Source organism: Ambystoma mexicanum, chromosome 2p (genome assembly GCF_040938575.1).
Source record: "Ambystoma mexicanum isolate Mex_15411 chromosome 2p, UKY_AmexF1_1, whole genome shotgun sequence".
Lineage (NCBI taxonomy): Eukaryota > Metazoa > Chordata > Amphibia > Caudata > Ambystomatidae > Ambystoma > Ambystoma mexicanum.
In genome coordinates this window covers 316,107,238-316,124,895 of record NC_090923.1, presented here as the reverse complement: position 1 = coordinate 316,124,895, position 17,658 = coordinate 316,107,238, and the positions used below count along the sequence as shown (strand labels likewise).

General features: G+C 48.8%; 1 protein-coding gene across 3 annotated transcripts in view; it reads right to left on the bottom strand.

Moving 5' to 3' along the window:
* Positions 1 to 17,658, bottom strand: part of IL17RB (interleukin 17 receptor B) — an 833,505-nt gene that overhangs the window by 77,242 nt on the left and 738,605 nt on the right. For all 3 annotated transcript variants that reach the window (XM_069643631.1, XM_069643630.1, XM_069643633.1), the window contains exon 10: positions 15,717 to 15,827. In XM_069643631.1, coding sequence (XP_069499732.1) covers positions 15,717 to 15,827 — 111 coding nt within the window. The remainder of the gene's footprint in view (positions 1 to 15,716; positions 15,828 to 17,658) is intronic.

The following is a 17,658-nucleotide window of genomic DNA, read 5'->3' as shown; positions in this document are numbered from 1 at the left end:
GAATGTGCTCCTGAGGCTTCCACATCTTTTCGTGGTCTTGGTTGTTTGCCACCATATTGCTGCTATACCTATCCTCAGCAAGCGTGTTCTTCGCTGCACGCACGGGCGTCTTCTCCGGTTGGCATGTTCTCCCTGTCCATCCATTGATGTGCTTCTTCAGGATTGTTAAAGAAAATGCACGTCCATTGTTTATTATTTTCTCTTTAGCGGGATACAGCAGTATGTACCTAAGGTTGACTAATCGTAGCCTCCTTTTTTTACTGATATGTAGTTCATCCTCTGTTTATGCACTTGTAGGGTGTAGTTCAGGTATGCAGTGATGGTGGCAGATGCCTCTTGGATTGTCCCATCTTTACGGAAGTGTTCTAGGTTTCTTTCTCAATCTTTATAGTTAAGTATCTGAGCTATGATTGTCCGTGGCCGGGCTCCAGGCAGCGGTTTCAATGACCTATGCACCCTTTCGACGGTGAAGCCTTGAGTGAGAGCCCTCTGGCCTATTTCCTGCAGCAGCAAGCTCTCTATAAAGTTAGTCAGGTTTGCTCCTTCTTCACCTTCCGGGAGCCCAATAATCCTTACATTATTGCGCCTGGCTCTTCCTTCCGTGTCTTCCATTCTGTCCTCAGCATTGCGTACCTGCTGCTGTACCTTAGCTTCCGCTGAGGTGTCTTTCAAGCCACTTGTGTTCACTGCTAATTCTTTTTCAAGGGTTCCTGTGCGTTCGGCTAGTGACCACACGTCCTGCCTCAGTAGGTTCACATCTATGCTGATGGTGTCTATTTTAGGTTGCAGAGCCACCTTGAAGGCAGAAATGGCCTTCAGGATTTGCTGGTCACGATACCCATGCATCTGCTCTCCTGTAACGCTCACCTGACTCCCACGGAGGCGCTGGCCTGGTTCGCGCTGCTGTGACCTCTTCTAAGGTGATGCAAAGGGTTCGGAAGACAGACTGGACCGGGCCCCCAAATCTGGCTTGTCTGGCTCACAGAAGTATCCTTCTGTAGGCGAAAATAGGGGATTAACTGTCTGCGGGGTAATGCAATCGGCCTCCCACTTTCCCCTCTCACCCTCCTCGAAACCTTTCTGTGATTCCCCGTAGCGTCTCACCTTAGGGTTTGGAAGGATGAGCTCTCCATCCTGCTTCTGATGCAGGGGCGCGTTGGTATCCAGTTACTTCACTGGATTTTCGGATTGGTGAGAACCAAACTTGCTTGGCTTCCAGGTAAGCCTTTTGATAAGGGGTTCCCCTTGTGTCCATGCATTAATGTACTAATGCTAGTGTCTTTTTCCCCATAGGGGCCGGGGTACGGAATGCCGGGGAACAGGCACCGACCCGAGATGAGAGGTGAAATCCTTGTAGAAATCAGGTAAGTCTTTAATGAGCGTTTTTTTGGTAATGTCTTTTCATTCGCTCATTAACGCTAATGTCTCTTTTTCCCCTTAGGGGCCGGGGTCCGGAAATGCCAGGATGCATGCAGCTCCTATGGCTAGGCTGGATGCGTCAGTCTCGACGACATAAGGGAGATCTGGACGCGGGTGTTTCAATATAGGTGCGGAGGTAAACTTAGCTTTTAAATCCTGAAAGGCCTGCTCGGCTTCATCAGACCATTCAAAACGTTTATTTTTCCTCAAGAGTATAGTAATGGGTTGTACCACACGTGAAAATTCCGGGATAAACCTGCGATAGAAATTGGCAAAGCCGAGCATGCTTTGAACCCCTTTTACAGAGCTAGGTGATGGCCATTTGAGGATGGCATCCACTTTTCTTGAGTCCATTCAGACCCCTTTGGGTGTCAGGATGAAACTTAGAAACTCGACTTCTGTGGTATGGAAAACACATTTCTCCAATTTAGCGAATAGTTTGTGTTGGCGCAGTTTTTCAAGTACTGCCCTGACATGTTTTCTGTGATCAGATTCCGAAGAGGAGTACACCAGAATGTCATCGATATATACGACTACACAAACATCGATGAGTTCCCGAAGGACATCATTCATGAAGTATTGGAAGGCAGCCGGCGCGTTACACAATCCGAAAGGCATCACCTGGTACTCGAATAATCCGTAATTAGTACGGAAGGCAGTTTTCCATTCGTCGCCTTCTTTAACTCGTACCAGATGATAAGCCCCCCGGAGATCTAACTTGGTGTATATGCAAGCGTCCTTCACCTGGTCAAGGAGTTCAGGGATCAGAGGCAGAGGATAACGGTTTTTAACCGTTATCTGGTTCAATGCGCGGTAATCGATACAAGTTCTAAGGTCACCTTCTTTTTTGGGCACAAAGAACAAAGCAGAGGATGCCGGGGACTTTGACGGGCGAATAAAACCATTAGCTAGGTATTGATCCAAATATTGTCTCAAATGCAGGTTCTCAGGTTCGGTAAGGGCATAAATCCTGCTACAAGGGGGTTGTGCACCGGGCACCAGATCGATTTGGCAATCGTACGATCTGTGAGGAGGTAACGTGTTGGCCTGTTACTTTTGGAAGATGTCCTGAAAGTCTTGGTATTCCGGAGGTAGTTGCATGGAGGCAGAGGTTACAGATGCTAGATTAATCTTCAGGTTTTCTAGGTAGCGGGTTTGTGTACAATCCGGGAAGGTTATTCTCTTAGCTCGCCAATCAATTCGAGGATTATGTGTCTCTAACCAAGGGATTCCAAGAATAACCTGAAACTGTGGAGCCTTGATTGCATCAAACACAACACCCTCCCGATGGCCGTCGGGACCAATAAGAGTCATCTCAGTAGTGGAATGTGTTACCGGTCCAGAGGCAATTTCAGTTCCATAGACTGTGGTGATGACATCTTTGCTGGTTTTAGGACGGAGAGGGAGGTTAATCCTAGAGACCAATTCACGATCCACATAGTTTCCAATAGCCCCGCTATCGATGTATGCCTTTATTGCATGCAACTGCTTAGGCTGTTCTGGATCTACGAGAACCATTGGCACAATGAAATGCGAGGTCTGAGAGTTAGTTTTCAAGCTCGGCAAGCGGACCCCTACGCTTGTCGGGCGGAGTCGTTTCCCGAAACAGAGTCTTCATGGTTTTTATCAGCGGCTCCTACCGCCTTTTGGGGCGGTCTTGCCGGGCAATCTCGTAGAAAGTGTCCAGAATTCCCACAATAAAGACATAATTTTAACTGCCGCCTCCTTTCACGTTCCTTTTGAGTTAAGGGTCCTTTAACCCCTCCAATTTGCATAGGCTCAGAGACATCAACTCCCTTGGGGTTAGCATGGGTCTTGACCAACACCCGGGTCTCAAACCTGGACCGATATGCTTTTCTGTTTTGAAGTCTGTGATCCAATTGGACCACTAAGTCTATATACTTGGTGCATTCTTGGGGTGGATTTACAACTTGGGTCAAGACATCTTTAAGTTCTCCGCGTAGGCCTCGATAAAACAACGTGACTCTTTTATCCTCTGGCCATCCCGTTTCCACAATTAGTCTATTAAAGAATGCAATATAGGATAGGAGGTCCTGATTGCCCTGTCGCAGGGATAGAAGTTTGTCATCCAGAGCCTGCCCCTGAGAGTGTCGAGCAAATAACCTTTCCATGCTTGCTTGAAACCCTTGAAAATCACGGAGAATCGGGTCATCTTGAGTAACCAGTGGAACTGACCAATCGGCAGCGCAGCCGCTGAGATATGACAATACAAAGGCTACCTTGGTCTGATCATTAGGGAAGGCCCCAGGTCTGCATAGGAAGTGCAAACGACACTGATTCATGAATACGGCGAATCGTTTGGGGTCCCCAGCAAAGCGTTCGGGTGAGGCCAGCGGCATGTTTCCAGGTAGATTAATCTGCACAGGGTTACTGGAAACCACAGGAGCGGGGTTCCCTCCGGAACCGGGTAGAGGAGTTTGCCCAGCTTGACCTTGCAAAAGCTGTCTGGCCAGGTCATCAGTTCTTTCCTTTGATATTATTAATTCCCTCCTGAGGGCATTAGTCTCTTGACGAGCGGCATGTACTTCGGCCCGTAATTCCCCCAGTAATTGGGCCAACTGATCAGCCTCAGAACTTTCCATAGCGCCTGGGTGGGAATTTGTAGGAAGGCTTCGCGTTCTGTAACGCTCACCTGACTCCCACGGAGGCGCTGGCCTGGTTCGCACTGCTGTGACCTCTTCTAAGGTGATGCGCAGGGTTCGGAAGACGGACTGGACCAGGCCCCCAAATCTGGCTTGTCTGGCTCGCAGAAGTATCCTTCTGTAGGCGAAAATAGGGGATTAACTGTCTGCGGGGTAATGCAATCGGCCTCCCACTTTCCCCTCTCACCCTCCTCGAAACCTTTCTGTGATTCCCACCTTAGGGTTTGGAAGGACGAGCTCTCCATCCTGCTTCTGATGCAGGGGCACGTTGGTATCCAGTTACTTCACTGGATTTTCGGATTGGTGAGAACCAAACTTGCTTGGCTTCCAGGTAAGCCTTTTGATAAGAGGTTCCCCTTGTGTCCATGCATTAATGTACTAATGCTAGTGTCTTTTTCCCCATAGGGGCCGGGGTACGGAATGCCGGGGAACAGGCACTGACCCGAGATGAGAGGTGAAATCCTTGTAGAAATCAGGTAAGTCTTTAATGAGCGTTTTTTGGTAATGTCTTTTCATTCGCTCATTAACGCTAATGTCTCTTTTTCCCCTTAGGGGCCGGGGTCCGGCAATGCCAGGATGCGGCGCGGACCCGAAATGAAGAGGGAATGAATCAACAGGTAAGTCTTTACATGGAGATTTAGCTTTCCTTATTCCCTTCTCTCTCTCACCTTTTGTTCTTGTCTTTTTTCTCCCTAGGCGCTGGGGCGTGACTGCGAATCCGGATGATCGCTGCTGAACATGGAGGCGCCCTGTAAAGGTGAGTGGAATGTAGCGCTGCAGCGATCGACGCGATGAGCTTTTAAATAAAAGTCTTCCTTTTCAGGATTGGCGGCGAGATGTCTCCGGGATGCGGATTTAGCAGGTAAGGACTTTTCCTTCTTCTGTTCTCTTCTTCTCTTCCTTTGCAGGTGATCCAGGATGCTGGCAGGCGTGGCAGAAGTCAGGATGCAGGAGCAGACACGGTGAGCGTCCAGCTGCTAGATGCAGAACAACGCGAAGCACGTGTGGCTGTTCGGATGGGGTTTAAATAGCCTTGGAAGAAGTTCCAGGTATGTATCCTTCCTCCAATCAGGTATGTATCCTTCCCCGACCACGCCCGGATGGTAAATTAGTCCCACAGGTAAAGTAGTTCCTTTCAGGCCTCAAGGAGGCCGGGATCCTGCAGCATGGTCTGCATCAGGTAAGTACACCCAAGCACTCTCATAATGAGCCTGGTGCCTATGGCGCCAGGACTGATGTCTTTTATGAGACTGTCCAAAGGGCCCCTATATGGGTTTGCTGGGTCCTTCCTTGGGGACTGGATGTCCGCTTACGGGGACGCAGGGCTTGAACCGGCTCCCCGGGAGCGGGCATCATGTCATCTCCTTGTGGTGTTGAGGTCGCCTGGGCAGTGCTTCCCCTTACCTTTTTGGTTCTTGGATGCCATGGCCTGTTGCTTTGGTGGATTTAGCGCTCCTATGATCGATCCGTCGTGAGCACTCCTCCAGTTCGTGTCACTGTGCTGCTTGCTGACCACCCCTCCTGGGTGGGTCAGCTTCCCCTTGCCCTTATTCGTTTGGTCTTTCCAGCATGTCAAGTGTGCTGGCAGTGCACTGTACTAGTCTTCTACCATAAATCCTGTCCTAATGGTGAGAGACCACCCACAGCTGTGACTTGTTTGGTAATATATCGATGTCCAGGAATGTTGGTGCGTGTTATAATCACTCCGCCCCTTATAGTGTCTGCTGTTCTTGATGGTTCACTTATTCCCTCAGTGTGGCCTCCAATTTCTCCTGGGCACCCCACTTGGCAGCACTCAAGCCTTGACTTATGTGCACTCAGGTGGGAGGTAGCGTTGCAAGTCCTCACTTCCTTTGCACGCATAGGTGTCTTGTGCCTTCCACTGAGACTGTGTGCAGTGGCCCGCTTGCCTTTCCAGCTTGATTTGCCCCCTATGCACATGCCATTCCTCACTTCACGCCAGGGTCACACCATGCATGTAGAATTCTGCTTGATTTTCCCTTTGCATGTTTCACGTTCCTCACTTCGCACCAAAGTCACACTGTCATTAGAATTGGTCTGTATGCTCCCGTGCTTTTATTAAAGTTACGGCCTCAGATCACGTATGTGTGATTCTTTACCAAAACAACATGTCACCAAAGTGCGCATGCATGCATTTTCATGTGCACAGCTTCCTTTGGCACTGCACCCAGCAGTAGATCACTACTGTGCAGCTGCCTCCTCCGTGCGACCCGTTTACCTTAGGATTAACTTTGCAGCTTACTCACTGTTTCCTGCATTCTGTCAGAGCCATTGATGTGGCTTGGTTGATATCACTGGCAGTCTTCTTCCCCATCCAGCATGGGTTCTTCTGCAGCGCTATGCTTTATCCGCCTGGATGAGGGATAACACGATGTGGGGACATCACGTGATCGCGGGAGCGTGTTCTCGTGAGATCTCGCGAGACGGGATCTCGCGAGCCCACGCTCCGCGGGAAAACGTTCCCGCGAGAGAGTTGGCGACCCTGCCAGCTGAAGCGGTCGTGCAGGAGCACTGCTCCTGACTACATGAGAAGGAGAGTGAGTTGCAGAACTCTCACCACAGCTCCTAGGGCACAACACCACAGCCACTGGAGGCTTCATGGGGGCCCTAGGAGTTTACAGCGTGCCACCGGTGAGCACAACCCATCCACAGTGAAGCAACTGGGGAAGCACAGGACTTGGTCGCATTGAACAGTGAGTAAGCGTCGCGCGCCAACAGGCCGCCTTAGAACCTCTCCACCTGTTGCCAGTCAATAAAGACTGTTAGAAACCCTACAGCATCCTGTCATCTATTTAGGCCACAACATAACTGGCGACGAGGATACCTGAAGTCCCATGGACCCACCATGCAAGGTGCCACACCACCCCCTGCGTTTCTCCCCTTGCCAGGGACACCGGCGATTCCGTGGATGCAATGGGAACCCCTTTTTTCCACCTACTTGGAAGCGGTGGGCGACACGCAATATGCCCCCATCAGGAAGAGGGCGATGCTGTTGAATGCGCTAGGGGTTGAAGGTCAGCGTATCTTTGCCGGCCTTAAAGAAATACCTGCGGCCGACGATGACGCCGAAGACGACGATGTTTACAAAGAAGCCACTCGTCGCATCATGAAGAGGTTCACCAACAAGGAGAACATTGTACTGCACAGGTTGAGATTCTACACTCGCAAACAGGAAGGGAGCGAATCCGTGGATGACTACATCACCAGGATGAGGGAACTCGCTTCTCTTTGCGCCTTCGGAGAAAATGCAGAACAGGTCATCTGCGACATGCTCGTTGTCCACACCAACTCTAGGAAAGTACAGGACAAGCTCATCCAAGAAAAGGAGGTAACCCTCGATAAAGCCATCCAGATTGCCAGGGCGGAGGAAGAAACCTCCAGCAGACGCAAGGAGGCGGGAAGTCACCTGCCCGTGCCCGAAATGGCGGCGCTACAATGGAGAGGTCGCAGAGACAAGCAATCCCGCGACGGCCCCAAAGACAAAGGTCCCAGGAAAAAGGAGGCACCGAAATGCTACAGATGCACCAGCCTCAAGCACATGGCGAACGACCGCGACTGTCCCGCCAGGAATAAGGTGTGCTCCAAGTGCGGACGCATTGGCCACGTGGCTCCAGCATGCATGTGGCGGGAGAAAACTGTGTCCCGTGTTGACGGTGACTGCACCTCAACCGATGAGGATGAACTGCAGGACAGACCCATGGTTGTCATGGTCAATGCCCCCCATGCCAGAAGAGAAAAGCCCCACTGCACCATTAAAGTGGACGGAATGGAAACGCGCGTCATGGCTGATTCGGGGTCCGACCTCACCATTCTGCCCATCAACACGTACAAGGAGATGATGGGACAAGAAAAAGTGGAGATTAGATCAACCAGGCAAAAACCCACCGTGTTTGGAGGGGCAACGGTCGACCTGTTGGGCTAAATCAAGGCCCGTATCGATTTCAAGGGGAGGTCTACCACCACCAAAGTGTATTTTTCTCCCAAAGGTCCAGCCGTGCTGGGGTGGGATGACCAACACAAACTCAGCATGAAACTAGATCCCAGCACTCCGGAACAGGTGCTCATGATCTCGTCAGGAGCAGCGCAAAACTACAAGGAGATCTTTCCAAGCCTGTTTTCCGAGAAACCGGGAAAAGTGAAAAACTTCGTCCACAAAATTCGGCTGAAACTCAACGCCACTCCAGTCAAGCACAAAGTAAGGGCAGTACCTGCCACCGCAAGACTAGCTTTGGACGCCCACCTGAGGAAGATGGTCGAAGAAGGAACCATCGAAACCGTGGAATCCTCGGAGTGGCTGAGTCCGGTAGTACTAGTAAAGAAAAAGTCCAGCAACGACCTCAGGATCTGTATCGACCTGAGAAGCCTGAACTTGGAGGTGATCACGGATAGCTCCCCACTCCCCAGCATCAATGAGATCGTCCTCATGATAAAAGAGGCGGCCATTTTCTCGAAGCTGGACATGCGTGATGCCTATCACCAGATTCCCCTACACAAGTCCTCCCGCCCCCTGACGGCGTTCATCACTCCTTTTGGCACCTTCCAATACACCCGCATGCCTTTCGGGTTATCGTCCGCAGCATCCGCATTCCAGAGGATGATGAACTCCCTACTGAAAGGCCTCACCAATGTCTCATTCTTCCAAGACGACATTCTGGTATACGCCAAGGACAACGAGACCCATGACAAAGCACTCAAGTCAGTCCTAAGCAGACTTCAGGAGGAAGGCATTCACCTACGCCATGAAAAGTGTGTCCTCAGGGTGAACAAAGTAGAGTATCTTGGGTACTGCATCTCGAGTGATGGGGTAAGCCCCAAGAGGAACCTCATGGAGGCCATTACCGAGGCACCGGCGCCGATGTCCAAAGAGGAACTATGCTCATTCTTAGGCCTAGCTGAGTACTATGCCAAATTCGTCCCCAGGTTCTCTGAGACCACGTCTCCCATGAGGGAGCTCCTGAAGAAGGGGGCAGCGTACTCTTGGGGCCCAGAACAAGATGAGGCTTTCGGCGAAATCAAGAATAGGATTCTACACGCGCCGTGCCTTAAACCATACAACCCTGAATGGGCCACCCACATCACCACTGACGCCAGCGAATACGGTCTAGGGGCCACCTTGACCCAGAAAAAGGGCGACACGGAGAACATTGTGGCGTTTGCATCCAAGGCATTATCCTCATCCGAGAAGAATTACTCTACGGTAGAGAAAGAGATGTTGGCATGCGCTTGGGCCGTCGACTACTTCAGATCATACGTATGGGGGACAAGATTCAAGTTGATCACCGATCACAAGCCCCTAATTCACATGCTGAGCCAAGGCGGCACCAAGACGGCCACCCCCAGACTGGCCAGGATCGCCGCGAAGCTCCAAGAATATACCTATGAGATACAACACATTGCGGGCTGGAAAAACGCACAAGCGGACTGCATGTCCAGGCTCCTCAACCAAAGCGCCCCCGGCACCACATTCCTGGAAGACGAATGTGTCGTTGCGTCCATCGGCGACCTGAGGAACGTCGAGTACATGGAAATGAGCGAGCGCCACTGGCAGGAAGAGTTCGAGCAGGACTACGCTCTAATGCACGTAAGCACCTGGGTTCGAAATGGATGGCCCAACGAGAGAGCGATCCCCGAAGGCCTTCGTCCCTACTGGAAGGTGAACGAGGAAATCACCGCCATGAACGGTCTCATTCTCAGAGGTGATCAAATCATCCCACCCAGCGGAATCCACAAAGTCATACTGTGCAGAGCACACTCGGGCCATTTAGGGTGCAACATGACCAGAAGAAGGATACGCGACGCATACTGGTGGCCAGGTATGGACCAGGACGTTCGGCAGATGGTCGATAGGTGCCACGAATGCTCCAACAGCGACAAGCGCCTAGCCGTGAGGCAAGCCCCCATGCTGCCCACCGAAGTCCCCAAAGGGGTGTGGCGAAAACTGGGGCTGGATTTCATAGGGCCGCTGGACAACATGCCCCCAGAGCACAGATACGGGATAGTCTTGGTCGACTATTTTTCCAAATGGGTGGAAGCTGACTTCACCCCGGACATCACCACGGGAACAGTCATTGAAACACTCACCGCCATATTCCAGCGGGAGGACCTGCCCGAAGAACTCGTCACGGACAACGGAGTCCAACTAGTCTCCAGAGAAATGGAAAAATTTCTCAAGCTCAACAACATCAAACAGCGAAGAGCAAGCCTATATCACCCACAGGCAAATGGCCTAGTCAAGCGGGCCAACCGCTTCATCAAAGGGGCGCTGCAACTGGCTCACGCCTCAGGCCTAGACCCATACAAGACGGTCAAAGAAGCTGTAGCGGCCCACCGTCTCACCCCCAATACCGTCACAGGTGTTTCACCGTTCCATCTGCTGAGGGGGAGAAGGGCGGCATCCTCACTGGTACCACCATGGCTTCAGCAAGTGAGGGCCGACGAAGACGTTGACATGGTTGACGTAACGTGCCGCATGCAGCGCAACAAAGAAGCAATGAAAGCACAGGGGGATGTGCGCCGAGCCGCTCCACACACACAAGTCAACAAAGGGGATCTGGTGAAGATACGACTTCCCCACAAGGACACCTCCACAGGTTCCAGATACAGCAGTCCCATAGAAGTCATGGAGAGAGGGACAAACCACATCTGCACCAGCGATGGCAGGAGATGGAATCTAGAGAGGGTAGCCATGTACCGCAGGAAAGAAGACACTGTACACTCGCCAGGAGACACTGGAGGAGATCAAGTCTGCCAAGAGCCATACGAGAACCATCACCTCCCAAGTGGAGACATCATAGAGCCGCACCATCACAACGACTTCGCAAGCTCCCTTCCCCCAACTACACCCAGGGGATCACAGCAAGGAGCTGGACAAAGAGAACCCGAATCACCAGCACCCTCCCAAGGACACTTCATCGATCCCACTCCATACCCGGATCCTGGCAGGACCCAGAGAGAGAGAAGGAAACCCAGGAAATATGCGGACTTCATCATGGAGTGACCTCCCATTCTTTTTTCCAGCAGAGGAGGTGTGTGGGGACATCACGTGATCGCGGGAGCGTGTTCTCGCGAGATCTCGTGAGACGGGATCTCGCGAGCCCACGCTCCGCGGGAAAACATTCCCGCGAGAGAGTTGGCGACCCTGCCAGCTGAAGCGGTCGTGCAGGAGCACTGCTCCTGACTACATGAGAAGGAGAGTGAGTTGCAGAACTCTCACCACAGCTCCTAGGGCATAACACCACAGCCACTGGAGGCTTCATGGGGGCCCTAGGAGTTTACAGCGTGCCACCGGTGAGAACAACCCATCCACAGTGAAGCAACTGGGGAAGCACAGGACTTGGTCGCATAGAACAGTGAGTAAGCGCCCCGCGCCATCAGGCCGCCTTAGAACCTCTCCACCTGTTGCCAGTCAATAAAGACTGTTAGAAACCCTACAGCGTCCTGTCATCTATTTAGGCCACAACACACGAGCCGTGTCCCTTATGTCCTAGGTAGCAACTGCACCCTTGATTGCCGCTTGGACAGTCATTAGTGATTGGGGCTAATACTATTCATTGCTCGCCCTCCGTCATAAGTGTGCAGCGGGCACTTCGTCTTTGAAGTGCAGTATTTCGCCAGCACGGCTCTGTTTACATTCCTCTACGGATGTGTTTCAGCTTCCTAGTCAATTATAGTCAGCGCTTTTGTGCTGTGTGAAACCCCGGACGAACGAGATGTCCACTCGTCCCTCATGTTATCGTACCAAAGCTTCACCATTATTCGCAATCACAAGTGTCTACGTTGAGGCTCCTCACTCCATGGGTTCCTTTGTCTCTAGCAACTCAGCGGCCACATGACCCAAGGCACATATTTGCAGCATAAGCTGACAAAATCCGACCCAGATATCGTCCTGGGTGGGTCCTCACCAGGCTGTTCACAATCTGTTTATCCCTCACAGGCGCAATGCTGTGTTGTGGTGTTTTGCATCCACGGAGGCTAATGTCTTCCTGGCGCCACCATCTTTTGTTCCTCTCTGCACGTTAGGTCTTGGGCTTCAGCCAGCCGGTTCTCCGCTCCTGTCACACTTCCAGTGTTCAAACTGAGCCCAGTTGTAAACACCACCTTCATTGAAGCTGTAATGGGTTAACATGCGCAGACGCTCTTTTTCACCTCCTTTTCAGGGCAGAATCATTTTCAGATCAGCAGGTGCCACACGAATCACGTCCTACTGCCTGGCTCTTTAGCCACCTACTCACTTTGAGATCCTTTATGGTGGTCAGGTGGACATTGGCTACATTGGTGAATCAGAAGTGTTGTCTAAGGAAGTCGATTACTCGGGTAACAGTGTTGTGAGTATGACACTAGAGGATGTAGTTGAGGCAATCACTACCCAAAAAGAGGTCAAAGCTGCTGGTCCAAACCTTATTCCTGCAGATCTATTTAAGGAAAAAGTGGGTATCTGGGACCCGGTTCTGTGTCAGGTATTTAATGCAGTAATCAGGAAGGGTATGATCCCAGAGTCTTGGCATAGGGCCACTATAATTCCCATCTCCAAAAAAGGCGGGATGCAAACCTCGGCCAATTACCGACCAATATCCCTTCTGGATAGCGCCGGCAAATTGTTTGGGAAAATTATCCTGAAGAAATTGCAGCTTTGGGCCGACAACAATAAGGTTATCAGCGATCTGGAGGCAGGCATCCGGAAAAACAGCACGGTTTTTTATTGTATATTCTTATTCAAAAATATACGCTGCTGAAGCGCATGAAACTGTATGCTGTGTTCCGCAACCTGAGGACAGCTTTTGACTCTGTCTCCTGGGGAAAACCTTTGAAGATACTATCCCTACGCAAAGCCACGGTCCATTTCTTCTTTACACAGAAAATAAAGCCACAGTCCGGTACGGGTTAGGATGGGAAACGACTGAGGATTTTGATGTCCTCAGGGGGGGTGCGACAGGGCTGCCCTATGGCTCCCATCCTATTCAACTTATCCATTCAGGAAATAATAGATGCTCTGCTCTTGGAATGGCAGGACTGCCCCAAAATAGATAAGGATAAAATCCCTGCCCTATTTTATGCCGCTGACATGGTCATTCTGGCTACAACGCTGCAAGAGCTGGCAAAATCTCTGGCTCTGTTTGTGCAAAAGTGTGATGAATTAGAGTTGCACCTGAACACAGACAAGACAAAATCAATGGTGTTCAGGCCCAGGTTTGCAAAAATCAGGCCACTAAAATTAGGGGTGAAGGGAAATCAAATAGAGCAGGTAAAAGATTTCGACTATCAGGGGATCTGCTTCCAAGAGATAGAGGGCTGGGTTGCCCAAGTGAAGCGTTCTGCAATCACCCTTGACAGATATGGGGGTTCCATAGTTGCATTTCATGCAAGGCATGAGCGTTGTGCAATTTCGCCGGCGCTAGATCTATATGGGAAACAGGCAGTGCTGGCGCCCTGTATGGGGCTGAATTGTGGGGGCATGGCAACCTGGAAAAAATGTCCACTAATGAGGTTACATTTTTGAAAAAACTCATCCTTTTACCAAAAATTATTCCCTCCATATTGTTACTCCTGGAGTTAGAGGTCACTCCAGTGGCTTCCCTTGCTTCATTGAGTCCAGTCCTTTTCTGGCTTAGACTCTGGAATCAAGAGGGTCTGTGGAAATATATAGAGAAGCTCTGAACCATGCAATGTCTATGGAGGGAGGGAAACCCCTGGAGTGGGTTCTCCACATAAAAAAGATTTTCCAGGAACTAGATGCTGGTAATTTATGGCACCAGAAACGAGCAAAGGTTACGCACAATTGGAAAAGCAAGGGATGAATTGATGGTTAGCGCAAGAGAGTTAAAACTGGACCTGGCATATCTCGAGCTTGTGACCCTGGGCAGGAAATGTTACCAAGATTTGTTCACCCCCTTATGAACAATCCCTTTACATGCAAGTAAGATTGGGGACTCTCCAAGTGCCAAGCTTCACGGCCAAACGGAAATTCTGATAATGTGTGTTGTGTGGGGGCGAAGCAGAAACAATGACACACTTCATGTTGATATGTGAAAAAACGAAATATCTGAGACAAGTCTACTTAAAAACTGTGCTGAGAGAAGCTGGAATAAGAGAAACCAAAATCAGCAATGAGATACCTAAGACAAAGTGCCCAGCAACTTGTAGTCTTTGCAGTGGCCAGATATACTTACAGAGCGTGGTTGCTAAATAAGGAAGCTAATTAAATTACTCCATTAATGTAACTGTAACCACCGTATAGGTAGAGGCGGCAAGCTGGGCTTTCCTCCTTGGGTCTATTTTAAAGTTGATTTAACTTAAAGTTTTTTTATTGTCGCCAAAAATGGATCGCCAAAATACTCCTGTGAACCATGAGGATTTTTATGGAATACTTGACTTTTATGTATTGACTTGAAGATTTTATTTTTTATGTTGAATAAAAGTATGTTGACTGACTGACTATCAACAATTATAATTTGGTAGACTGAGATTGTTTTGAATTCTAAATGTATGTTATCTTATTGAAAAGGGTATATTTTGTTATGATTTCACAAAGTGTAACCAGATAATGTAATGTTTATAATTTGCTCAATTCGAATATTGAGGTTTTGATAAACTGTTGAACAATATTCTTCTTACTTTCTGTCCCCTCACCCCCTTGTGCCTCTTCTCAGTTCCGCTCGTTTCAGCTCCATGCCCCTTTACACTGGAACTCCCTGCCTATTTCTATCTGCTCCATTCCTACCTATTCTTCCTTCCGTTCCTCCTTGAAATCACTCCTTCATTCCCCTCCGTGACACCCTATTCCCCCTTTTTACCCTTTCTCTCTCTCTCTCTCTAGTACCCCACCATAGTTCTATTCATCTTCCCCCTTCTTTCCTATGACATCTCTTCCTACTACTCACTTTACTCCCTACTCTCTCTCTCTCATCCTTCCTTCACCATCCCCCTTCTCTCCTCCTCCTTCTCATAAGAAAATTGTTCTACATACTGTTTTTTGGTTTGATTCATGTTTATTGTTATTGCTTCTACTGTTCCATGTTTTGTTGTATTCGTGTTAAACTTTAAAGCGCTTTGGATTAAGGTGCTATATAAATACAATAAATCTAAATACAAATATAAAGAATTATAAACCCATTTGAAGTGATTGAGTTTTATTTAGACAAATTTGGCTGGCGCAGGGCCATAGTTATCTTGTTGAGATTTTTTTAACATAAGGGTCTAGGGTTAGGCTCTACGTAACTATCACTGCGGTTTTCCCAACTCCATGTAAAGACCGTACTAATTTACATCCAAGCACATTGAAGACTAATTTACCCTAATCACGTTTCTATATCATTGGGTTACTTATCTATGCTAGCTTGTACTCTATATCTTTTAATTGCGTTATTTATGATCATATGTCACATTGTTTGCACACGTCTTTAAGTGCCAAGAAGCCTCATTTTGAGTCATACAAGGCCTTTGCCAAAAAAAGCATATCAAATCACAATAAAAGAAAATCCGAGCTTTGCCAATGCTTGTCTTTCATGCAAGCATGGAAACTGATTCTTTTGTGGTACACAAGCTAATCATTTGTGCTAACCATATGATAACAATGTCAGCATCTTAATTTGTTACACAAACTAGGAGAGTTCTTACCATGTTTCCAAATGCAGAACACTGCCACAGCAAGCCCACACACCGTGAATAACAAAGTAAACAGAATGATGAGAATTTTGGTTCTGGCAACTAATTCTGTTGGCCGAGAATCTAAAAGAAACAGAGAAATGCATACATGAGACCTTTTTTTTATTCAGATCATTGCATTCAATAAATAGGCAAGGAGAGTAGACATATAAGCTTGATATAACTTAACAACGATCTACCATATTTGGCATATACCATTACCACAAAACAGGGAGACATTTGACCACGACAACATTTGACTGAAGCAGATGACTTTAAACAAGAATATTCATTACTCATAACAACGTTTTATTGTAACATGGTTATTGCATAGAGATTAGGAAGGGAGATCCAGGGATGTATGCCCTAATGCCACTACAGTGCATCACCTATAATATTTACGGTATAATACACTCGATAGGGGAGAAGAGGTTAACTATCAAGTGTTTTCCAGGTTTATGGATCCCACATTTCTATGATTGGCCTGTGAAACTTTAGGAGAGAGTACTGATATACGGAGTCAACAAAAAGGGTGCATAACACATAGTCGTACACCTTCCAAATAGGTCAGGCCACACGTACATGTAATGATAATATTGACAGGCAGTAAGTACCTGGTGGTTACGATTAGTTGACAAGTTAATAGGCCAGAGCAAAGTGATGGCCTTTAATGAGGGCAGTTGGCTTTTTAATATGGCCCTCCAGACTCATTATTGCTATTAGCATCCTGGCAAGATATTCTGGGTTTTAAGGGCCTTTTTCAGTGAAAGTATGTGTCATGCAGAGCAGAGAAATGTGCCCTGACGTCCCTCACAAAAAAGCAGCCAATTTACACGCTGGTTGTGCGCTCAAAGGTTGGCTCTGGCGATAGGTCATTGCATATCCTTCTAGATAGGATCATTGCATATACTTCTAGATAGGATTTGTTAGACTAGTATAGGTGTCCTCATCTGTTGTATGTCTTGTACTTCTGTTAGCACCTTTATGCCTACAGGCCCATAGACCGCTATATAAATATCATGTAATGTAATGTAATGTAAAGTGTGTATGCAGCCCAGGATATTTTTGGGCCTGGCCTAGTGGCTGGCCTTTGCTACCATGTCAGGGACAGACCATTGCATTGTATGCCAACATCCCTCTCCAGGCCAGGTGTAACAGATAGGCACAGGTAGAGCAACCTGCAATAGAAAGCATGTGATGGGCAATCTCCCGAATTTCCAATAATGACTGACTCTATCACAGCCTTGACGGTATCCCGGACGCTATTGTGCAGGATAACGCCAACGTAAATAGGGTTACCACTCCTCGGTCTGGCACAATTTGCACCAGATACTGAGTAGTGGTAAGGCTGTAAATCCCCATTTTCTGAAAAGTCCATAGGACTCTATTGGGTTTTCGACGCTATTAGCAGGTAATAGCGCTAGCGGTAATATCGCTGACGAAAACAGGCAGAAAGTGGAGATTTTTACCTCCAGCTAAAAAATGGAGGTAAATCTCCACCTTTCCGCCCAACTCGTGATTGATTTATGGCCTACCCACCTACTCGTGAGGCCCTAAGAGTCTTACGGTACACATGTCACAAAAGTATGAATTTGGCCCGGAGGGGGACTCTATTTGAAACAATAACCAGACACGTGTCAGAATCCTAGATACACACATGTTCATGTTCAGATTTCCCTTTGCACCTCTCCAGCTTTTGAGTCTCTGCCTAGCCTGCCCACCCCACCGTCATGTATTCACTAAGAAGGCTCCCTGAGGGGAGCATCCAGAGCAGTGCCCTTTTCACTAACCACAACCCATCGATGGTTGCCCCTCATCAGCGACGTAGGCGTAGCTCAAAGAAACCCCTATCCCTCAAGCCTGCCTCGGAACAAGCCAATTCCCATACCATTGCGTGGATCACGTCCTAAAGTTC